At 41.6% G+C, this 24,806-nt stretch overlaps 1 protein-coding gene and 1 non-coding gene across 2 annotated transcripts in view; one reads left to right on the forward strand and one right to left on the reverse strand.

Moving 5' to 3' along the window:
- The window catches only part of SLC1A1 (solute carrier family 1 member 1), a 63,046-nt gene that overhangs the window by 24,019 nt on the left and 14,221 nt on the right, over nt 1–24,806 (forward strand). Inside the window, exons 2-7 of the mRNA XM_070431581.1 lie at nt 2,015–2,155; nt 16,293–16,385; nt 17,680–17,794; nt 19,032–19,074; nt 20,568–20,666; nt 24,325–24,509. Of these exons, the coding sequence (XP_070287682.1) occupies nt 2,015–2,155; nt 16,293–16,385; nt 17,680–17,794; nt 19,032–19,074; nt 20,568–20,666; nt 24,325–24,509 (676 nt within the window). The remainder of the gene's footprint in view (nt 1–2,014; nt 2,156–16,292; nt 16,386–17,679; nt 17,795–19,031; nt 19,075–20,567; nt 20,667–24,324; nt 24,510–24,806) is intronic.
- On the reverse strand, nt 16,601–16,711 carry LOC139021398 (U6 spliceosomal RNA). Its single transcript, XR_011473499.1, has one exon. It is a non-coding gene; the product is annotated as a U6 spliceosomal RNA (small nuclear RNA).

A 24,806-nucleotide genomic window follows, 5' to 3' on the forward strand; every position in this document is an offset into this window, starting at 1 on the left:
TTCTAACTGCCCTGCATTCATTTGGGGTGGAGATGATTAGAAGCACAGTTAATTGTTAGTAAGATCGGAGCACTTTGGGTTCTTTGCTACTCAACAGAGTGCTTTTGTGACTGGTTTTTGAGCACAGACACATCTCCTTTATTTTTACATACAGAGCTCTCTTTGATATACAAGCCAGAAATTTACTTGAAGCAACCTAAATAGTATGAGAAAAAAATGTCTGTTTGGTTGGTTTCTTTTTTTAAAACACTGAGCATTATAGAGTATCCTTATAGCATAATGTAGGTGTGTTCCATATAGAACAGCTGAACGTAAGCAATTTATTAAGTAGGAAGTGAGCACAAAAAGCTTTTTAAATTCACTTAAAATATTTTGAACCCTTGGTGTACCTTAATTACTCAGGAGTCTCTAACACTAGGTTTTGAAATACGAACCAAATGGGTTTGATAATAAAGCCTTTTTTTTTTTCTGTCTTAGCTACATTTTGGGAAATGTTTACATATACACTGAGTGGCCAGATTATTATGACCACCTGACGTTTGTAGGCAAATTAGCTATAATTTCGTGCTGAAGTTGCTAGAGGGCCAGACCATTATAAATAGGGTAGCAGGTTGTTTAACACGACAGAAGTGATTTTTTTTCTGAAGATATGGGTAAACAATGCGATTTAACAGCCTTTGAACATGGGATATATATATATATATATATATATATATATATATACAGATTTATATATAATTTAAAGTGGCTGACCAGAAATCAGTAATGCATACACAAAATAAAGAGATGAAAGCAAAAGTAAAATATGTGGGAATATAAAATTAAGCTACTAGTAAGAATAATATTACTACACAAATGCATCTTGTGAGGTGCATCTACTTGGTCTACTAATAGGTATGGGAAGTATACCTGAATTTAAATGAAAACTCTAATACTGATTATAATTCACATCTCTTTTCATTGCCCTGGAGTTCTTAACTATGCCCAAACAACTCTAAATTTTCACATTTGTAAATTAGCATATCCAGTGATATCCTCCTGGAATCTTCTTGCTCCTTAGTCATCTTACCTCCAATTAGCCTGTCATCCTCAGAAGTTGATGCACTACTCATCCCAGCCCATTTTATTTCTTGGTTTTAAAAAGGGGGGATTGTGAATGGGGTTTGTGGGGAGTGGGATGGCGTAGGGCAGTTAGATATTATTGGAACCATTTGGAAGAGGATAAAGAAGATATGTTTAAAATTTGTGATTTTTAGTTATCCAAGTCATCACAACAGAAGGATTTCATGTAGATAAGGCAAGCTTTCAGAGAATGTATAACATGTCTTGATAATAAACATTCCCCTACTCACATAATAAGCCTAAATGTCCAGGATTAGAAACTTTGCAAAAAGCTCTTGACCAAACAAACTTGAACACGTCATTATCTAAAAAGACCTGAAAAGAATACAAAGCATTAGAGAACATAATTGTTCAACAATATGGTAAATATATCAAACTAACAGAATCTTATGTTGCTATTAAAATTATAAAAGTTGCATAAACAGAAGAGTTTTTTATAAAAGTTATAAAAAATAATTATGATAAAATAGAAAATGAAAACAGTTATGTAAACTATAAAATATGTAAGCTATCTAAGCTAGACAAAGTATAAGGTTGGTGTGTAAAAACAAAAGTTATACTGTATTGGGTCGATCAAGATGATTATTTTCTTTCTCACAGTATTTTGTGATGTTTTGTCATTATAATAAACATGATTGGAGAAGAAAATAAATTAAAAACAATTTTTCACGTGAAGAATATTTTTTACAGGTTTACCAAATAATGTATACTTCCCATTCATTAAAATGTGATTTGGTTTTTAAGTCTAAAATTTACAGACTCCTGGGAGATTATCTAAACTTGCCATTAAAATTTGCATCATTTGGGGGGAGTATTTTTCCATAGAACTTTATACAGGAGAACTCAACAATGTTCTTTTTTTTTTCCCTTCCCTTTTTTTTTTTTTTTTTAGGGATTGGCATAGGAGTCTTGGTTCGAGAATACAGCAAACTCTCTAATCTGGAGAAGTTCTACTTTGCCTTTCCTGGAGAAATCCTAATGAGGATGCTGAAACTCATCATTTTGCCACTAATTGTATCCAGCATGATCACAGGTACCTTAAATTGTTCTTTTCTAATTATGGGAAAAATCAAAATGTATTTGATGTAACGTACACACTCTCTCACATACCTTACTTGGAAAGTGTATAATTGCTTGAGTGGAAAGTGTATAATTGCTTGATTCTTGTTTTTCTATTACAGTTTACATTCCATATTATTTTGTATTAGTTTCAAGTGTACTGTAGTAGTTAGATGGTCTATATTAGGATTCTTGACATGTCTTCTTCTGGAACATTTTTCCCACTGCCACTAAAGAGGCCTGGGATTGACCTATGTAGAGTACTGGACATTGGCTGGGGAAGGAAGGGTGGATGTCAGGATCCGCTGCATTCAGCAGTTGCATTGCTATAGATTTGGCCATTGAACTTTTCAAACGCCAAACCACCAAACTAGAATCCCTTGGGAGCCTTGTTCCTAAATGGTCTTGGTGTTGTTGGCTTATTACAGATCTGAAGAGAGTGTTTAGTTATTTTTATTTACGAATTTAATTATGTTTTTAAATGCCTGGCTTCGGTTAGGCCCTGCAGCCTGAGGACCAAGTCAGCAGACTAGTTGTCGGTACCATACAATGTTTGTTTATTTAACTTGAAATTATTATCAGCATTTAAAATTTGGAAGATTTCATGTAAGCATCCAGATTTCTGGCTTCCTTGGGGGGAAGAAAAAGTAAGACCAGGAAACACTTGAACCTGTGTTCCCACCTACCAACTGTGATCTGCAGCTTAAAGATAGCTAGCTACTCTATGTAGTTGGAGTGAATGTATTTGAGGCTACCAGTTTCCACCATTCCCTATTGCCTAATACCTCATCCACTTCACTCATTTATGTTAATCTCTGGCCCCTGTGAGCATTGCTGTTGTGACAACCCTTTAGAATTTTTTTCCATATCAAAGGCTCTTAGTGTTTTCTTAGGCTCCTTTGAAACCATGATGAAAGTTTTGGACTCTCTCCCACGAAAAATGTTCACCGTTGTACTTACATACTGTATTGTGCATGCATGCAGTTTCACAAAGTTCATAAACCACTTGGTGATCGATGCTATTTAAAATTTGTGTCTATGGAGGAAGGTATGGAAGTTGATCCAAATTAGTCAGCAAATCCAAAACTCATGCAGTGAACCAGGCTTTAGAAGATAATACATGTATGAATATACTAGTTGTATAATGTTTGAAAACATGTACTGCTCTTGGCAGTCAGTAAGTAGTAAGATTTCTGCAGTCTGGCTGTTTTTGGTGCTACTTAGCCTTGCATATAATCTAGGAAATAATTTATAACCTTTTTTTTTTTTTTTAATTTATAACCTTTAGTATTCCACTCACATAACCCAGCTGTTCTTTGGAGCTATAGCACAGAACTCCATTTTTCCTTCACTAAACCCCCAGCAGTTAAACAGGACTCAGAGAGCAGACCCACTACCCATACCTTTGACATAGATCAATAAAATGGTCGAAGATTCAAGGGACATGAGCAAAGCAGGATGGGAACAGTAATTCCACATGCACGTTTTTAAGTTGTCAGACTAGAGGAAAAAAGTAATAATACTAGTGCAGTCAGGAGGGTAAAGCAGAAGTTAGGAAATACTCAGGAGGAGCTGCTTTCACATCTCAGAAGCCTTCATAAATCCACAGATCAATAGCTTATTTTATACATCCAGTAGGCCAGCAGAGGATGTATGTTGGAAGGTGAGTTGAATGAGCCCCGGGGATGCATTAACTGAAGATAGAGACACAGCAAAAATTGAGGCCCAAGACTAAGAACCTGTGCTCCTGCATAAAGGAAATGCTCTCATCAAAGTAACAAGTGGAAAAAACCCTCTGCTGTTAAAGCTTCTGCTAGCATAAAAGTACTTACTTTATAGCTTTAAAAAAAAAAGAGGAGAATCCCTCTTCCTGTGATGGTGAGGATCCGATATCATGTTAATCAGGAACATTTGAATACAGACTGGCTGTTAGATGGCGCCAAGAAACGGTTGATAAGTCTGTGGTGATAATGGTATTCGTTATGTAAGAAAATGTCAATTTTAAATGTATATGGGATTGAGTAGGTTTGAAATGACCATGTCTGGAATTTGCCTTAAAAAGGGAGAGAGCGAGAAGGGACAGTAGACATAATCTCAAGGCGTTTTTACAGACAGACAATGTAGGCACTCACAAAATTTTACCCATAATTTATATCTGAGGAACACTGGTGCCATGCACACTGTGGGCCCTGTTAACATTTAGGTTTGAAAGCTCTATTTACATCAAACCACGAGGGAACTAGCAGGGGAAATGGCTTATGAACATGCCTGAGAACTATATCCACAGAAAATCCTGCTCCAGTCTCACCAGCCAGTGAGTGTAAGTTCGGGTCACATTTTCTTTCATGCCCAAATTATGATGATTTTCACTTCCTATGAGCAGCACAGGAAAGGAACAAACAGCCCCTCAGCTCCCACTCCCAGAGGTTCCCAGAGCATCTTTCCAGGATGCGCCTCAGAAGTGCTCCCCTGGGCACAGCTGCCACCTGTGGGGTCTCCTGTGGCTGCTGCCACTCCTCTGACGATGAGGAGCTCCCCTCTGCTTCTCATCCCAAGAAGAGAATGAGAATTTAATTCTTCAGAGCACAGCAAGACTAGGCTGCTATTTGGGACAAAGTTTTCTGAAAGGTTGAAGGATAAAAGGAGATGAAATATCAACAGTGGCATAGAGCTGCTCCCTGAAGGGGCTCTTCCGAGAGCCTCGGGGTCCCCTAAGAGGGCTGCCCCTCTACTTAGCTGACAATCCGCCTCCATGAGTCTGCCACCAGCTTATTCTTATACACGAAGATGTGCTAGGCATTGCTGCGCCCCAGGCACATCACCCAACACTAGATTCTAAGAGTGAAAAGTTTCGTCATCACAGAGGCCCTCTTGTGTTGGCCAGGAGCAACCTCGATTGCTATTATGGAATATCCACTTCAGGGAAAACGCCTACCACAGCCTCAAGGGGCTGGCTTTGTTGCATGGGCCTCATCAGGAGACTCACACTAGAATGAAGACCTTTAGTACCAGCTGTGTTGTGGCATACCCACCCAACTTGGCAGACTTGGAGTTTGTCCAGTTTGGGCTATACCAAGTCCACGTGGTTCCTGTTCACAGTTCCCCTCCAGAGCAAGATGCTCATTCCTACCCCCTCCTGTGGCATCTTACTCTGGATTTCCTACAGATGCTGGCTCCTCAAGATGCTGCACCGGTTTGCAGCTCTGTGCGTCCCACGTTTACACCAAGCCTTTCCCTTTCCCGCCACCTCAGGACCCTGAGACCTGGACCCTAGTACTGATGACTTCGATAAAAACTTTTGTGATGTTTGTCAGTGACTTTCCAGTTTCCACAAGAGCACTGATTGGGTAACGGACTTACCTTTAAGGGAGCTTCCCCAAAGATAAATTTAAGTCTACACCGTGGGGAGAAAAAAAATTTTTTAAAGGCTCCAAACTTTTAAATGGTTGTTACTCCAACTTCTGCATCAAGATTTCAAAATTTTTAGGGCTTGATCTCACCTGACAGGGCGGAGGTTTTCCACCACTTTTTAACAAAGAAAAGAAATGAAAGGCTTCGCTATAACCAGTATTTATTAAACAGCCAGCTGGAGAATACCTATGTGCGTCAGTTTCTTTTCAAGTGGGAGAATGCAAGCTTCTTGTAAAGAGCCAGGAAGTGCCTGTTTGGGGCTTTTCAGGACATTGTGTCTCTGTCCAACTACCCAGCTGGTTGTTGTAGAAAAGATAGACATTAGACAAATGACTGGGCATAGCTGTGTGCCAATAAAACCTTTATTTACAAAAAATGGGAGGCCAGCCAGGTTCTAACCCAAGCTGAGATGAAAGATAAGATTAGATTCTGACCTTCAGAGATACAGTCTAGTCAGGTAGAATCCTGGTGACAAACCAACAAACATTTTCTCTCTCTTTTTTTTTTCAATCTCTTCCCTCCTTCTCCCCCGCCCCGCCTCCCCCCCCCACCCCCCACCCCCGCAACACACACACACAGCTGTCAGTCTGCTCTCTCTATCTATGAGTCTGTCTCTATTTTGCTTGTTAGTTTATTTGTTCATTAGATTCCACATATGAGTGAAATCATATGTTACTTACCTCTGAGGGAAAGTGTGCATGCTGTTCTTGAAACATGGTGGTTTTTTATATAGTTCAGTCTCTATGAAAATTGCCATTTCAAAGTGGCTTATGAACTTAAAACTGCATACAGGCTGAGAATGAACATCTTGCCTCATTGGCAACATCTGGAGCCACTGGGCTCTGCCTGCATTTCAAGGAGCACCTCTTTTTTCTTTCCTCAGCCTTGTTTGGGAACCAAGAAAATAAGATGGCCTAAGCCAGCGGTTCTCAACCTGTGGGTCGCGACCCTTTTGGGGGTCGAACAACTCTTTCACAGGGGTCGCCTAAGGCCATCCTGCCTATCACATATTTACATTATGATTCATAACAGTAGCAAAATTACAGTTATGAAGTAGCAATGAAAATAATTTTATGGTTGGGTCACAACATGAGGAACTATATTTAAAGGGCCAGAAGGTTGAGAACCACTGGAAGCAGTTCTGCACACATGAAGTAAACGTTTCCCTAAGACCATCAAGAAGTTTGTGTTGAGTTAGAACACAACTATTGAAGCCAGAGGACTTAATTATATCGATTGGATTTCTACAGTGCCTTTTATCCAAAGAAGGACGGGGCATGTAGTGTATGAAGGAACGTGCCACTGGGAACAGTAATAAAATGAAAACTGGCAAGAGATAAATATGCCCTGCTTCAGTCTCTCTCTGAGATAGTAAAGCCTAAAGAACTCACCAGGCTGTCCCTTCTGCCTAAACTGGTACTAGACTGGTTCACAGCTCTGTTTGACGATGAATTAACCTAGTTTTATTTCTTTAAAAAAGGATCTAAGGAAACTTGCAGGGATTCGAAGGCACCTTCTATGTGTTGAATGCATGGACATGGGAGACCACGCATTCATTCATTGATCTTTGGTGCCCCAGGCTCTGTGCTAGGCACACAGATATAAAGAGAAGTCCTGTCCCACAAGAAAGAGAAAGTGGATTGCAGTTCTGTGTGATAAGTGCTTTGTGCAGATGAGGGGACAGTGGGGTGCAGTTTTAAAGAAAAAATAGAAATTAGATGATGCGGGGGGTGGACATTGTTGGAAGAAGAAAATAGCAGAAGGCATGGTATCTTGGGAGGACCGTGAGACTTTGGAATGCTGTAAACATAGGGAAGAGGAGTGGAAATGAAAGGTGAGCATGTGGCTTCGTGAGTTGTGTGCCTTCTTGAGGAGTTTAGACCGGAGCCTGCAGGCGTGGAGAAGCAACTTTTAGCAGCAACTCCCCACTGTGCCATTCTCTCCAAAGGGACACAGTGACAATCTTCAGGTGGGGACGTGTTCTGAAAGAAAAGAAAATTCAGTGACCCTGGGTAAAGGCGGACTTTATTCAGGCCCATGGTGATAGGTACCAGGACCACTGCAATGGGATTTGCAGTGGGGGGAGATATATTGAGCAAGAAGAAATTGATGTCCACCTCGAAAGGGAGGGATAAGTGGATGGATTACTAAGAGGAGGCATCAGAGGGTAAAGAGGATTCTGGCTACATTGGCCTAACCTGATTCTTGCTGAAGGTAGGCCAGGGTCATCAGACATCACCTGGGAGATGGTGGAGACTAAGGAACCTAAGTAGATGTCAGTGATCCAATATCAAGAGTGGACGGTTCTAATTAAATTGACTTAGCAGGGTTCTTGCTAAAACTAGGTCTTACAAGGAAGTGTAAATGGGCCTAGGGGAAGGTGCAGGAGCCTGACTAAAGTTTGGTCAAGCAAAGAGTCTTCATTAGTATCAGACATAGATAGATAGGAGGGCAAGGGAGCCTAGTGGTTAAGAGTGCAGCCAGAGGAGACAGACTGCCTGGGTTTGAATCCTGGCTTTGCCATTAACTAGCTGTGAAACCTTGAACCAGTTACTTAACTTTGCCTCAGCTGTAAAACAGGGAAGTAACAGTACCGTGTTACATAACAGGGTCCTGGTGCATTTGAAGTGCTATCTAGTTCTTTAATCTTTTGTCTAATACTGTCAGAAATGTTGACGTAAGAAACATCCAAACCTGCAGAGAATGTCTGTAAGAGTTTACTTGAGCCAAAATTGGTGACAATTGCCAGGAAGCAAGATCTCAAATGCTCCGGAGGATGACAGTTTTGCAGTTTCTCTTCAGGGTGGTTATGTTCATTTCAAAGGTGTGTTAACCCAGGTGCACAAAAACAATGGACAGGGTTCGCTTAAGGCAAAGATACATCTTTTACTGAAATAGTTATATGTCTGGAACGTGACTACCACCATGACCTGCTCGGTTAGGAATTTATGATCAGATCACCTTGGGAGGTTCCTGCCATAGAACCTGTTTTTCTTTCATCCATAGTTTCAAGGAAGTCCCTGCATTGGCGGTAGACACTATCAGGCCAGTCTTAGAATTGAGCCATACACTGGGAATGCACACAAGGCACCCATTCTGGAGATGAAAACAATATAAAAAGACTTGCTTTGTGGCTGGTTTATGAAGTTCACCAGCATTCAGGTAGCTCCTACGCAGAAGCCTGGTCTACCCGTTTTATAAGGAGAAGCAAAGAGAGAGTTAGGTGATAATTAGGTTGTGGTAGAAAACCAGAGACGTGTCAGAGCTCTTAGCTATCCTGATGTCAGAGCATTCCTATGAGCTCTGAAGGGAGTGGCTGAGTCCCCAGATCCTCTGAGGTCTGGTTAATGCTCTTATTTAGACACTAAGCCGCCTCTAAAAGCTCGTGGGGTCTTCTAAGAAATCGGTCCCAATGCAAATACCACGACACCTTGTGGTATTGAAGAAGTGTTCAAACAGCTCCCCAGTCTGCTGAGGAAGCAGACCAGCCCCGCAGCTTCTTGACACGCTTTGAACATCAAATGTGGACCTGCTGACAGAGGCTGCCAAGTGACCTTTAGTCGGTTCTGCCTGAGGACCAGGTTATTTCCTTAACTTCACAGACTAGTCTGTGCTGGCGATGTAACTATTTAGGGGAGTTCTTTGTATTAATGTCTCAAAGAAAAATAGATGTCCCAGGGGAAGCATGCACAGAAATATATTTTGCATACTCCCCTCTGCCTTTTGTCTTCCCTTTCATCATCCCAGGTATAATGGAACCTGCAGAGACTTCCCTGTACCCTGGATGAACAAAGTGAACTCATATCCAGCCTTGTTTTCTCTGGGCAGTGACCCTGTTTATTGGATTCTCATAGCAGCCCAATGTAACAGTACATTAGGTGTAGGACCTTATCTCCATCTTTAGAGATAAGGAAACTGGAGGTTGAAGAGAAATGAAGCCGCTTTTGCAAGATCACACAGACCCTAAGGGCAGCACCTGGGACTGACACAGAGTCTGGAAATCCATTCTGGAACATTCTACTACCCAGGGACCAGACCCTGGGAAGAGGGGCCCTGAGGACAGGCAGCTGTCCATAAACAACCAGGGTCATTCATTCTGTCCATATGTGTTTCTCAAGTTCCTCTGTGTGCAGGCACTGCATCCACACTGGTGAGCAGGCAGATAGCCTCCTGCCATCAAGGAGCTTCTAGTCTAGTGAGAAAGACAGAAGTTAAATGAACCCGTTGATAAACCATGTGAAACGACATGAGCAAGATGCACATGAGGAAAACAGAGGAGCCTGGTTCATCCTGAGACTCAGGGAAGGACTCTGAGGAAAGGACTTGAAAGTAGCCAAACGAAGGGGGGAGAAGGGGCGGGAGTAGTCCAACAGAGGGAGGAGCCTGTCCAAAAGCCTTTAAGTGGTGGGGAGCTCCCTGGGCTCCAGAGGGTAGGAGGAGGCGACAGGAAGGTGGCACCAGCTGGGACAGGGAGGCAGGCAGGCACTCTTCGTGCAGGGCCTCGTTAGCTGGATTAAGGATTTTCTGGCTTAAGTACCACCAGAGGGTTATACATGCATGTGAAATGGCCTGATTCGTGTTTTTCAGAGATTTCTTTAGTGACTACATGATGGAGCCCAGAAGGATGATGGAAGAAAGAACAAGGGAATGAATGAGCTGGCCCTTGTTAAATGCCTTCCATTTGCTCAGTGACACACTTGATAGTGATCATTTCGTTCAAGAATAATGGAATCTACTCACTAATACAAATTAAGTTCTAGGCACTGTGCTAGGTGTGTTACAGATATTGTTTCTAATCCTCACAACAGCTGTACAAGATGAGGTTGTCCACGTGCTCCTCACAATTACCCTTTAAGGTGCAGAGGCACTTAAAACCTCCGTTTGATAGGTGAGGAAACAGTCTGGTAGGAGAAGGCTGGGATTTGAGCCCAATCTGTCCCACCAAAGCCAATGTTTGTTTCTCCCTATACCGGTGGCTCTCTGCAGGTGACAGAGAGAAGCCATCCGGATGCAAGGATGCAACAGTGAGTTTCCTGGTTGTGTCCATTCCAAGTTGTGAAGCACCATCAGCTGCCAGGCCAAAAAATGTCCAGTAATACTTAGTGCTGAACTCTTAGTGGCAACGTGGAGAGATAGTCATGAAAACTTTGTTCTCCAGTGGGTGGTAAGCTACATCAGGGAGCTCTCAGAGGAGTCTTTTGCCCTCGAGTGTTTATTTTTAGAACATGCTATTGTTTAGCCCATGGTAGCTGCTGCTTTTGTAGTGTTTTTATAAAAAGTTCTAATCGATTATTACTGTTTGGGCCAGGAGCCAGCAACTCAGCTCATCAGAACCTCCTCCCAAAGCGAAAAAGCAAGTGTGGTTTCTTAAAATAAAGAGCTAGCAGGTGCTCCCCACTTCCAAGGACAACCTTAGATTGTCTTCCTGTTTCTAGAGTACAGCCCAGCCTCAGAACTGTTCCTGACTATTGAGAGTAAAACCCCAGGATAAAGCATGGTGATGTTTCACTTGTTGGGAACTGACCTTCCCCAGTAAGTGGTGGGGGCCATATTCTTAACCATTGTGTCATACTGGCTCTATCCACCTGCTACAAATTCTAGACCAACACTTCCCAACATGATCTCTGCTTGTGCTGTCCACTGCAGTAGACACAAGCTACTTGTAGCTAGTGAACACTTGGAAGGTAACTAGTGTGACAGAGGAACTGATGAAGAGGCACTGCCTTCTGGATTAAGGTGCCATTCACACAACGGTATCCCTCAAGCTAGCCTCCATGTTCTCAACAGGAGCAATATCGCCCCCAAGGCAACAAAAGCTGGTTTGGGGTAGGAGTTAAGGGATAGAAACTTACTCTTTTTATGTAAAAAAAAAAAAAAAAATACATGTATTTATTTAGTACATAAACAAATGTAAAGTTTGTCTATGGCAGTGATGGCGCACCTTTTGAGCTTGGCGTGTCAGCATTTTGAAAAACCCTAACTTAACTCTGGTGCCGTGTCACATATAGAAATTTTTTGATATTTGCAACCATAGTAAAACAAAGACTTATATTTTTAATATTTATTTTATATATTTAAGTGCCATTTAACAAAGAAAAATCAACCAAAAAAATGAGTTCACGTGTCACCTCTGACACGGGTGTCATAGGTTCGCCATCACTGGTCTATGGTATTAAAATTTCATGGGGTTTCCATAAGGAAAAAATTGTCTAAAAGGCTGGAGGTGAGTGGGGTGTGGGGTAGAGTACACAATAATGAAAAAAATGGGAGAGAGGCACTAAGATGCTAAATGTGTTCTCCAATGGAGGTCTATCATGGATGGTTGTCCTGGAAACCGAGCCAAACTGCCCTGTGCACATGGTTTCTAAGGAGACTACCTGCCGAGTTCCCAATCTCTGACACATGTGGATCTTTGAAACGAGCTCACTTTGTAAGAACACCGCCCATAAAAAGTGCAGCTCTGTTCTTCACGTGGAAGGCACCGAACACAACATCCACAGAGCAACTTATTTATTTATTGCACTGGGGACCGGTGAAGAAGAAGCCTCGGGCCTTGGAGCAATGTGGCCAGTGTGGTGAAGGAAATGCATACCTGGAGATGATGGTTTCCCTTCATCCTCTCCCCTGCCCCTGTGCTGGCAAGGTGGAGAGGGTGTCCTTGTAATGGAGTCAAGCTTGAGTTTGTTCATTCAACATTGTTGAGCATCCACTAAATGTTGGACACTCTGGGAAGGTCTAGAGATTATGCTGTCCAGGGTGGTAGTCATTACCCACATATGGCTATTTAAATTGAGGTTAATTAAAATCAAAATTCAGTTCCTCACTCACACTAGCCACATTTCAGGTGCTTACTAGCCACATGTGGCTTGTGACTACTGCAGTAGACAGCACAAACAGAGAGCATTTCCATCATCGCAGGAAATTCTATTGGGCAGCCCTGGTCTAGAACTCTGTAGCATGTTGGTAGAGCCAGTATGATATAGTGGTTAAGAATATGGCCTTTGGGGTCAAACTTGGATTCGGGCTCCTGGCTTCATCATTCACCAGCTATAGGACCACGGCATGTTACTTAGCCTTTCTGAACCACAGATTTCTCCTCTATAAAATGGGGGGAATGATGCCTAATCTCATAGGGTTATAGTGAGAATTAAAGGTGATGCACTCAACATTAAGTCATTGCTCAGTACACAGTGTCTGTTGTCATCCTTATCGTCGTCATTGTGTATAATTATCATCATCACCGTTGTTGTTTTTGGCAGGTGGGGTGTTTAGACCATGCAGACAGGCATTTTATATTCAAGTTAACTTTAGTCATGTTCCTATTATAGAGGTTTTCAAAGATTAGGCTGTTTTCCTTGCCTATGTTCCTTCCCTCTCCAGTGGTCACTGCCCCTATTCTCAACATCACATTATAAATTGTCCAAAAGCCTGGATTTGGGGGCAGCTCTGCCCTCAGTCAGTGATGACTGGGAGGTAGAGGGCAACTCCAGAGAGAGGCAGAGAAGTACGGTTGTTGATTTTAATACATTTCTGATATGTCCAGAAGAATTGTAGGACTAGGGTAAATGTGAGGAATGGAAAACAAAGCTCTTCCTGCAAATAACTACAAGATAGTTGCTGTACTCCAGCAGGAAGAAGCTGGCTGCCTGCTTTGGGCATGTATTTGTTTAAGATATTTCCACTGAGAATCTCATTAGTACGAAGCCTTTTATTGGCAGCTGGGTCCTAGAATAGCAGCAGAGGCACCAGCCCTCGGCCTCATCATTAAGACAAATGAAGACATACTAGTATTAACATATGCTGGGAACAGTTACCCACATAGATTTAATTTGTTTCACTGCTAGAAGGAAATCCTGAGGAGACATGAAACACATACCCAAGAACAGTTCTGCAACCACCCCGTGAGCCTATCACTTATCAGCACCTTGCAGGCTGGGAGCTGCTTAAATTGGACATCAATCAAGGGCCAATGTATCTGAAAATAGATCTTCTCTTAGGTCAGGGCTACAGGCGCTTATACAGGTGACTAAGTTCTGTTAATTTGATGATTTTCTTGTTTGTCTTTTTAACCTAGCTTATTGTTATACTTAATTGTTTTGATTGTTGATCAGAATAATATGCAGAGCTCTAAAATGGGATATATAATATACTTAACAAACTTATATGTTTGCATTATTGTTTCCTCTCTTTTTAAGAGACCAAAACTAAGTATGAAATAGTCCACTTTTTTCTGAATTGTGGCCTTAAGTCTCTTAATTTTGTTGTTGTTTCTTGCAGAATTGTTATTTTTCATTGTCTTGCCATTAGGAAAAGTCTTCTGAGCACACCAAACTGCATTTTTCCCAAAGAAAGAGAAAAAGATGAGCACGGTTATTCCAGGACGTGACGGTTGCAGTATCCCACCACATGTATATGTATAGTAATTGCACAACCTTGTCCCAGATGTTGGAGAATGGGCCCTTAACAACATTCTGGGGTGGCTGTTAAAGAAGTCAAGGCCCCTTCCCCCAAAATGTTAACTTCCAAAGGAGCAGTCAACAGTCAGAGGAATGATGTGTTTAGAGTGAGAGGTGATAGCTTCCTTAGAGATTTTTCCTATATCACATATGTTCAATTATATGTGAGGAGCATAATCCTCCAGTCACATAAAAAAAATAGACAGGCCTTTTATAGTGTGAGGAGTGAATATAAAAGCTGCCTGTGTGTACTGATAGCCTACATGTTTACTACCTTTTCTCTGGGGTTGCCTCATGACAACCTCTTCATTTTCCTGCTGCCCTGTACTTCAGGTTTTGCAAATAGTATGACACAACTCACGCATGTTGCAAGCTCAAGACATCATTTCCTTGGTGATCAAAATGTGATTCTCTTTTTGGAAATCAGGTGGGGTGGTCTGAAACCTCCAAATGACAACTTGCTGAAAGATGGTTTGGTTGTTTCTCATGTGTCCCACGTGGGAGAGGTCTGGTTAAAGAGCTGCGTCATTGACTCCATTTATATGAGCGTTCTTGATGGAGGGCAAGGCCTTCTGGCGAGGAAAGGTGTATGCCTTCCACCTCTGCAGCCATCCTTTGCACTCTAGACAACTCGTGCAAATCCAGGCGACATTCAAGAGTTTTATTGGCAGTCAAAGTTCATTTGAAACTGCATCTAACAACGAGGCCATATATCTTCCTATGCTTTCAGAAATTTTTATTGCCGAAACCGGTTTGGCTCAGTGGATAGAGCGTCGGCCTGCGGACTGAGAGGTCCCGGGTTCGATTCCGGTCAAGGGCATGTGCCTGGGTTGCGGGCACATCCCCGGTGGGAGATGTGCAGGAGGCAGCTGATCGATGTTTCTAATTCTCTATCCCTCTCCCTTCCTCTCTGTAAGAAATCAATAAAATATATTTTTTTTAAAAAGAAATTTTTATTTATATCCTGCCTCTATAAAAATGGAATCTTTGTTAGCCCTGGCAAATATGGCTCAGTTGGTTGAACATTGACCCCTGCAGAGAGAGGTTGCCAGTTTGATTCCTGGTCAGGGCACATGCCCAGGTTGTGGGCTCGATCCCCAATAGGGAGTATGCAAGAGGCAGCCCATCCATGTTTCTCTCATCGATGTTTCTCTCTCTCCCTCTCCCTTCATCTCTCTCTGAAAACCAATAAAAACAATTTAAAAATAAAATAAAATGGGAATTTTTAGGTGTGTCACAATCAAAGGCACACACAATAAAATTAACATAGAAGCAATTTGAAAATCAATAAAAGAAGAAAAAATATGCTAGCCAGAATGGTTAGTGAAATTACTGTGATTTATTACTGACTTTGGCCCTGAGACTACTTAAAGATCTAGCAGTGAGTAGATGATGAAATACCTTATGGTACAGCCCCATGACAAATTATGTAGCCTTCCTCAGGGTGAATTTATAATAATAAGGAAAAATGTTTATAATACAGTATTAGGAAGAGAGAGGATTAAAAACTATAAAATTATCTCAGCTATGTTTACAAAAAATTGAGGAAAACATATTGGAAGATAAATCACCAGAATTTTGACTGATGAGCTGAAGTAATCTTTTTTTCTTTATATTTTTCTCTTTTTAATCAGACAATTATCATGAATACATATGTAAAAGTTGTCTTTTAGTTGACTCTGAGCTTCCTAACAAAAGGACGAAGGGGTTATTTGATTTTCATCACATGAGGAAAGAATTATCTCAGTTCTTTAAAATAAACTCTTCCTTGATACTGAATTCCAAAAGGATGTTGAGTGACATAGTACACAAATCTTGATAACGTTCTTCTTTTTCATATATTTAAATTTTTTTATTTTTTCCATCATCATGTATCCCCTTTATGTCCTCTCCCACCTTTCCCCCACCCACATGGCAAGCAAATGCAGGAGGAGGACTCCTTCTGACTGTGTCTCATGACCACCCCCCAAGAGGAGCCCAAGGCAGGACGCTCACCATGGGCAGCGGCAGTGAGGGCTTGCCAAGAAGGGGAACTTAGCTCTCAGTAGGCTCCCATCTCTTAATTCTGTGTTTGGAATTTTGCCTTTTTCACCCTTCGCATATTGTCCAAATGTGTGCGATATGCCCAAGAGATCCAGCGACAGCTCTCAGCTCTTTCTTTCACACCTTAAGGATTGAATCATCACTAGTCCTGTAAATCAGTCTTTCTAAAAGTAATGTAATTTGACTTCTTCCCCCTTTCAGGTGTCGCTGCATTGGATTCCAACGTATCTGGAAAAATTGGGCTGCGTGCTGTTGCATATTATTTCTGCACCACTCTCATTGCTGTCATTCTAGGTAAAATTTATCGCTGAGTTCTTATTCCTCTATATAACTGTGACTTTCCACTTAAAAGGTGGTTGGGCTTTTTATAATGTGCATATTTTAGAAAATTAGAAAGCAGTATTGTTGCACTACCATGAAGCTTTTTGGCTTGAAGTCTACATGCACCTTTTATGTGAAGAAAATGTAATAGTGACTGAATTTCAGCTATGGTATTCTTTTTTTTTTTTTTTAATGTGGAATGCGTCACAGGATTTGCTGGACAGCCTTTCGCAGGGGCCATGCAAATCTCTCTTCTCTATATCGTTCCAATTTAGTATACGTGCTGCTGAAGCCAACACTATGGTATTCTTTATTAAAGTCTCTAGTAAGAACAGAAAGAGGGTGGCAGCTCTATACATCTCCCAAGATCATTGGGTAGAAGGAAGTGGAGCCAAGAGCTTATACAATATTTAGAGCAATGAGTCTATAGTAGTGGAGTTGAGTATAATTATAAAAGATTTCTGGAAAGATAGCAGTTGAGTGCATTTCAAACTTCACATAGTAGTGAGAGCTAATGGCTGAGTCTTGCCAAGTATAAATTCCACTTGAAAGAAGGAGAACGTTCTAAGGAAATAGAGCTGCTCTTGTACCTTTAGCATTCTTTTGTGAAGAAAATATGGTCCGTCCATTATGACCTAGCTTGATATTTTAAGGATGCCCTGCCTAGGTTGACCTCATAAGCTAAAATAAAGAAAAAAGAACAGCCCTAACCGGTTTGGCTCCGTGGATAGAGCGTCAGCCCGCGGACTCAAGGGTCCCAGGTTCGATTCCGGTCAAGGGCATGTACCTGGGTTGCGGACACATCCCCAGTAGGGAGTGTGCAGGAGGCAGCTGATCGATATTTCTAACTCTCTATGCCTCTCCCTTCCTCTCTTGTAAAAAAATCAATATTTTTTTAAAAAAAGAAAAAAGAACATTCTTGTCAGCAGGTGTTTCCAGAAGCAATTCTGGAATATAGCCCCTTCATTTTTATTCTATTTTTTTAATTATGTTTTTAAATCCTCACCCAAGGATATTTTTTCCATTGATTTTTTTTTTTTTGAGAGAGAGAGAGGGGATGGACAGAGAGGGTAGCCCCTTCGTTTTAAAAAAAGAAATGGGAAAAGTTCCTTCTGCTTCATTTAAATGGAATAGTAATTAAGGCTGCTGCTGAAGTTGCAGCTGAGATTCAGCATTTTGGCTGGACCCCAGGGTCCCAGGATGCACTGGGGGTGCTGGGTGCCCTGGAAGGGTCTCAGTGCTCTGTGGATGCTCTCCTTGGCCACAGGTATCGTGCTGGTGGTGACCATCAAGCCTGGTGTCAGCCAGAAAGTGGGTGAAATTGACAGGAGAGGCAGCAGCCCTGAAGTCAGTACTGTCGATGCCATGTTAGACTTGATCAGGTGAGTGTCTTGCCAGCAGAATGGCTTCATTGGCATTCGACCTGTGTGGTCACACAGGGCCCCAGGCTTACTACAATGATCTGCTATTGCCATCTTGAAATTTTTAATAATTTTTAAATTATTGTGCATTTTCATTTTTCCCTGGACCCTGAAAATTACATAGCCGGTGCTGCTTGCGGAGTCATGGCTCCAAAAGGGCATGGAAGGAATGAGCTCCTCTGTCAGGACTTAGGATGGACAGAGATGCAGAAAGTATGCTTGTTGCAGTAGGATGCTGGGTAGTCAGTTCTGAAGCACATTTGAAGAAATACATTTTTTAATTTTACAGGAAAAAAACCCTCTTAATCTGAAGCGGTTAGGGCTGGAAATTGGTTAGTTAATAAATAGCAATTAAAGAAGAGAATCATAAAAAATGATAGATATGCATTACATAGTTTGTGTACAGTTAAAACTTAAACGCGTTTATTTGCCAATTTTTTATGTAGGGTCAGGTCTTTTCTTCGAGTGTGTCAGTTGATTTTAATTTCCTACCATTTCTGTTGCATTCGCTGCAGGATGCAACAGAAATGTATCGTCTAGAATTTCCAGATTCAGTTTCTGTGAAGCGGAGCAACAAAAACCCTTAGACTTGCAAAGAAAGCAGAGTGCTGAATCCTTCCAGTTTTCCTTTTGATTCTAGTTGCCTTCCCATACCTAATTTAACTGCCGAAGTTTTAGTCACTTGGCTTGATTTGAGTTTCAGGCACTCAGCTTAGTTTTTATAGAAATCATACCCACCTTCTCACACTCGTATTTCCTTGATTTACACAATTTTAATTCAGTAACGACAATGATATTTGCAGTTGGCATCAAGAATTTGGGGAGAAATGCAGTGGACTCTTGGTAAGCATACATTCTCATGGATGAAAACAGAGATGTGCAGAATATTAAAATCATCTCTTAACTGCGAGTGTCCACCTGCCAGTGTGGTGTTTCCCCCAGGACAGCATGTGTATCGGCTCCTCAGTGAGTCAGTTAAGGAACATTTGGTTAGTAGAGCTTCCTATTCTTGGTTGAAGCTTAGCAGGGAAGAATAAATCTTACTACAAGGAAGTATTATGTAAAGAAGCCAGAAGAGAAACCAGAGGACTGATTCTATGTTACACTCATTTCCACCCATGTACTGGTATGACAAACAAAACAAAACAAAACAAAACACTTTGCCTTACCTTAATACTGCTTTTCATGTCTCCAACAGGAATATGTTCCCTGAGAACCTTGTCCAAGCCTGTTTTCAGCAGGTAATAATATTGACTTTTACCCACATTGCTCCCCTCTTCCCACTACCAATTAATTTTTTTTTCCTGCCATAACCCAATAAATGGAATTAGCCCATCAAAAATGGCAGGAGATGTACCTGGGAATGGAGGAATTTCAGGTGCCTCCTCTGTACTATATCCCTGGTCTTTCGGTCACAGTGAAGTAAGTGTCTATTGTAGCTTATTCCGCTCCCTTTTCCTCTATGTCCCTCCCATCCCCCAAAAAGGGGGCTCAAACGGAGCAAGTCAGAAAAAAATGTCAAACAATGTTTTCTTTTCTTTTTAAAAATTTTCTCTTTATTGTTGAAAGTATTATAGATGTCCCCTTTTTTCCGCCATTGACCCCCTCTACCCTGCCAATGAATGTTTTAGAACATGGCTTCTCATACCTATTTTTGTAGAACCACATTGTACTATATTTGTGAATAGACTTAGACTGTCGGGAGATGCCATGCAGTGGAAAAAGTAGCCTCCATCTCCTCTTTCACTCCTGTGGGCAGATCAGTGTCTGACCCACAAGGTGGCTGGTGTTCCTGGTATTTGGTCTTTTCCTTAATCATTCTGTCCCCATTGCTGACACTCTAAGGAACAATACAACGCCATGATTTTTTTTTTTCTCTAGGAAAGTTTAAAAATCTCTCTGCTCCATTTTCTTCACGTCTTTTTCTCTTATTTGTCTATGCACTTAGACAGCTGAGTCTATCGCAAAGTACTGAATTGATTTACATAAATTATATGCACAGAGACCTCTGTGTATACCAGCAGGAGCGGCAATTAAACTGCTCGCTGCCGGCCTCCAAGCAGCACAGAACCACCTCTATTTCAGGGGTGCCTTTGCGCTTCAGCCACAGTGGTCGCTTGTGAGGTTCTTGGTGTTGGCAGAGCCTGTAGGCGTGACTTTTATGCCTGGTGTGAGGGTATACTAGCTCTTTCTTCAACCTCTCTGCTGAAGCTCCACAGAACCAGACAGGGCTGAAGGAGGAGGAGTCAACAGAAATCTCATGGAGTAGCCCTAAAACAACTGTTGATTTTGGAACAATCATATAGTTGTTGATGTTTATTAAAGTCATAGCGACTACATTTATCAAAGTGGTGAGGTTTCTCCCAGGTTATAAATAATAAATAGAATAAAAAAGGATGCACAGGATTCCTGAGTCTGTCAAAGCACCTACAAAGAACACCGATAATTTCGTTCACTTTGTTGCTCCATTAATTTGTCCTTATAAAAGTGAGAGAACACTTTGACATCATTGAATGGTGGCTGTGGGCGTCAGGGGGTTGGATTTCTCAATTCCACTTTTCGTTCCAAAGCCTCGTAAGAGGTTCTGTCAACACCTGGAGCCAACAGAGGCACCGGAGGTAGAACCTTTCAGTGGTATTTGTTTGCCAAAGTAACTGTATTCCTGTGATTTAGCCTCAGGTGCTTAAAAAACTTTCTTCATTTGTTTCTTGGGTTTTCTTCTTCTAACGTGCAGTATAAAACCACGCGGAAAGAAGTGAGTCCTCCCAGTGAACCAGGGGTGAATATGACGGGAGCATCTGTCACAGCCGTCATGACAACTGCTATTGCCAAGGTACTACTTCCTTCCTTGTCGCCCACGCCCCCTCCCCAGTAGACAGGGCCTGAGTTGTGAGTGAGCAGGAGATGGAAGTACAGTCCATCCTCATTATGCATGCATTCCACACTTTGTGAATTCACCTACTTGCTAAAATGTATTTGCCAACACTCGGGCGTCTTCGTGTCATTCGCAGGCGTGCATGGAGCGGTGAAAAATTTAAGTTGCCCAATGCACTTGTGTTCCCAGCCGAGGCTGAACACAGCTATGCTCTGCCTTCTTGTTTCAGCTCTCATGCTATTAACACGTGTCTTTTAAATGTCCTCTCCGTGGTGCGCTTATGCCACATTTTCACAGTTTTGTACTTTTCGTGGTAATTTCACTGTTTAACACTTGGAGTGCGGGAAACGAGTTAAGTCGGCTCGCGTGAATTGCGCGTACTCCGCGGGAGCCGTCTTAACTCGGTTCATATAGATTTGCGGTGGAGTGCGGGAAACGTGTAAACTCGGGCCGATTGTAACTGCGTATTACCAAATATTTGTTTGTTTGCCGTTCACAAAGATACCTACCTGCGTATGCAAACCGTTTCATACCCATTGGGGTAATAGGTATCATAAAAATCCCTGATTTTGCGCGGGAAACCTAAATAATTGCCCGAGCCATCTTATATTTTGGCGGGAAATTCACCCGACACCGTAGTGTTTAAAATATCCCCCAACCATAGTGCTAAAGTGCCGTCTATGGTTCCTAAATGAAGAGGGCTCCAGTGTGCCTTCCAGAGAATACAGTATGTTAGATACACTTCATTCAGGCACGAGTTCTAGTGTGTGGGTTGTGAATTCAATGTTAATGAATCAACAGTATATGTGAAATAAGGTCATCTCTGAACAGAAACATGTATAAAGTAGGTCATGTGTGGATTATTTGACGAAAATGTTGTGAACATTGATTCCCAAGAACTTACTCATACATTTTCCCTAGAAACAATGAATTAGTATTCGCTAATTTAGTGTTAGCGACCACTTCATAGAACCTAACTACCAAGAATAATGAGCAGCCATTGAACCACATGGAGGAGAGAAAGAGCCCTGTTGCCTCTGTATCTCTGCCACTCCTTAGAGTTGAGTTGCGCACCTCTGGGAACTGCTCTAAGTTTGCACAACTATGTAAATGCAGAATGCAGGCCCACAATCTCTTTCTTGAAACTCTCTGCCCAGATGTGATACAGATCCATAGTTTTCCACGTTAGATGGGCCAGGTGGTGAGTGTACATGTTAAACACTTCCCTGAAGTAGGATTGGCAACAACACTCTAGAACAGTGGTTCTCAACCTTGGCTGCACATTAGAATCACCTGGGAATCTTTTTAAAATCCTGATTTCTGGGCCTCATCCTCCAGAAATTCTGTTCTTTGTTATGGGGTGGGGCCACAACATTAGTAACAAAGAAAAAGAATTTCTGGAGGATGAGGCCCAGAAATCAGGATTTTAAAAAGATTCCTAGGTGATTCTAATGTGCAGCCAAGGTTGAGAACCACTGCTCTAGAATCAAGCACATTAATATTCTTGCACCAAATTTATGAATATTCTGCCAAATTAAAAGAAAGAGACCATACGTGGCCTCATTTCAGTTCGGGTTAGGTTTTGCCACCTAGAGTTTGCCATGAACTCATAGTTAAAATCAATGGGCTTTGAGAGCTTTGGGGATTTCCCTATTGAAGGCTTAGAATGTATGGGCCTGCAGTAATACATTTTTTAGTCCTGTAGATTTTTTTCCTGAATGTTCTCTGCTTTCACACAGGAAGGGAAAATTTATGGAAAAGATAAATGTTCAGTAGACTTAAGAATTCAGATTAACTAGGCCACCATTGGCTCCCTGCTTCCACCTGCAGAAGCCTTCACTCCCCAGTCAACCCCTCTGACAGGTCCACCGCCCCCGGCTCCTCCCTAGTTTCTGGGCTCAGTTCCCAGTGGGCCCCCTCTGTCCTATCCTGATCAGCCTCCTTCATTATTCCTTATTCCTGCCTTTGATGTGGTTCCACAAGCATTTTCTGATCACCCTCCCTGAGCCAGGCCCTGCCAAACATTGGATTGCAACAGTGAAAAGACAGATGTGGCATCTGCCCTCGTATGAAGAGTGATGAATATTACAATAGGGAAGAACAGGGTACTCTGGGGCATCCAACAGGATGGTTTAAATTCGTTGGAGAGCCATGAAACATGGGTAGGGATTCTCCAAGCAGGATACAGAGGTCCGGTGCAGGATGGCTTTTGCCTTGGCTTACCATTTCTTAATAGTAACCTCACATGTCCCCAGGTTCCATAGGATGCCTATAACTCATAGCATGGCTGTGCAGTTAATTACACACCATCTCACTGTGTTTCTCTTCAGAACGAATAAATCTTTCCCCTTTTACTGATGACCTTATGCTGTAGCCACTGCAGTTGGCACACTCCAGCTGCTTGGTAAATATGTGTTTGATTAAGTCACATCATAATTGAGAAATAACTGGTGCCCCAGGGGCTTGTCCATTTATGTTATGTCCTTATGAAATCTCTCAGTAAATCTCATGCTATTCTTACACAGGATAAAGCAAACAAATGGTTCTTAATAGTAGGAACCTGGTTAACTTTTTAAAATATATATATATTTATTGATTTAAGAGGAGAAACAGAGAGAGAGAAACATTAATGAGAGAGAATCATTGATCAGCTGCCTCCTATTTACCCCCCACTAGAGATCGAGCCCAAAACCCAGGCATGTGCCCTGACTGGGAATCAAACTATGACCACCTGGTTCATAGGTCGATGCTCAACCACTGAGCCATGCTGGTTGGGCTGGTTAACTTTTATATCTCCAAAATCCTATTGGTCATTCAAAATTAGAGGCAGTAAAGAATGTTCTTTTTTTTAAATATGTTTTTATTTATGTTAGAGAGGAAGGGAGAGGGAGAGAAAAACATCTATGTGAGAGAAATATCTACTGGCTGCCTCCTGCATCCTCCTACTGGGGATCCAGCCCATAACCTGGGCATGTGCCCTGAGCAGAAATCGTACCAGTGACCTTTTGGTGCATGGGACGATGCTTAACGAACTGAGCCACACCAGCCAGGGCAAGAATGTTCTCATGCTTCATTATCAGGATAAACCAGTAAAATGTCCTAAAAATGTCCACACTGGTCAATATTTTCTGTTTCCTACAGTACCAATTCCTATTCTTTTTATATAGCCTCCAAATATAGTGAGTAGTTAAAATAACCCCGAAAGTGCCTTGATTCTGAAGTTCTTACAAAAAATGTAAAACACAATGGGGGGAAAGGAGACATATATAATACTTTGAACAACAAAGAATTTTTAAAAATAAAATAAAAATGTAAAACATCCCTTAATAAGAAATCTTCAAAAGAAATATTCAGATATGGATTTGTTGAGAGATAGAGGAGAAAAAAACACTTTAAACTTCAATGGCTAAAGGTGGGGGCAGTAAAAAATGTGATATATGCATAGATGGGTTCTCTTTTTTGTATTTTTAGTTATATTTCCCAAAGTATTGTTGACTCTGACTGGTAGATCACTGGTTTATTATGTTTGCCTATTGTATCTTCTCATTTCAATGCCTATGCAGTCTAACAAGATTATAACCATGCATCAATATATTTTCTTGGTTTCGATTCACAGAATGAAACAAAGGAATACAAAGTCGTAGGCATGTATTCAGATGGCATCAATGTCCTCGGCTTGATTGTCTTTTGCCTTGTCTTTGGACTTGTCATTGGAAAAATGGGAGAAAAGGGACAGATTCTGGTGGATTTCTTCAATGCTCTGACCGATGCAACCATGAAAATCATTCAGATCATTATGTGGTGAGCTAACGCTCATTAATGCCATCTTGCTTCCCCTGAATTAGAACTGTCCCCTCAGAATTAGAACCAAAAGTCTTATGTGTCTCAACTGACTCACCTTAGAAAGGGGAACCCTGAATATCAAGACACTAACAAGAGTATTGAATCATGCCACATGTTACTTTTTGTCCACTAACAAGAATCTAGATATCAGCCATTGTGTTTACTGCCAAAGCCCTTGATCATCTTGTACCCAACTAGCATTCATGTAAGAGGTAGCTCTTAAAGGCATGACTTGAAGGGGTTCCCTGCACATCA

Source organism: Myotis yumanensis, unplaced genomic scaffold (genome assembly GCF_028538775.1).
Source record: "Myotis yumanensis isolate MYYU_CA2020_CCGP unplaced genomic scaffold, mMyoYum1.0.hap1 SCAF_12, whole genome shotgun sequence".
NCBI classification, from domain to species: Eukaryota; Metazoa; Chordata; class Mammalia; order Chiroptera; family Vespertilionidae; genus Myotis; species Myotis yumanensis.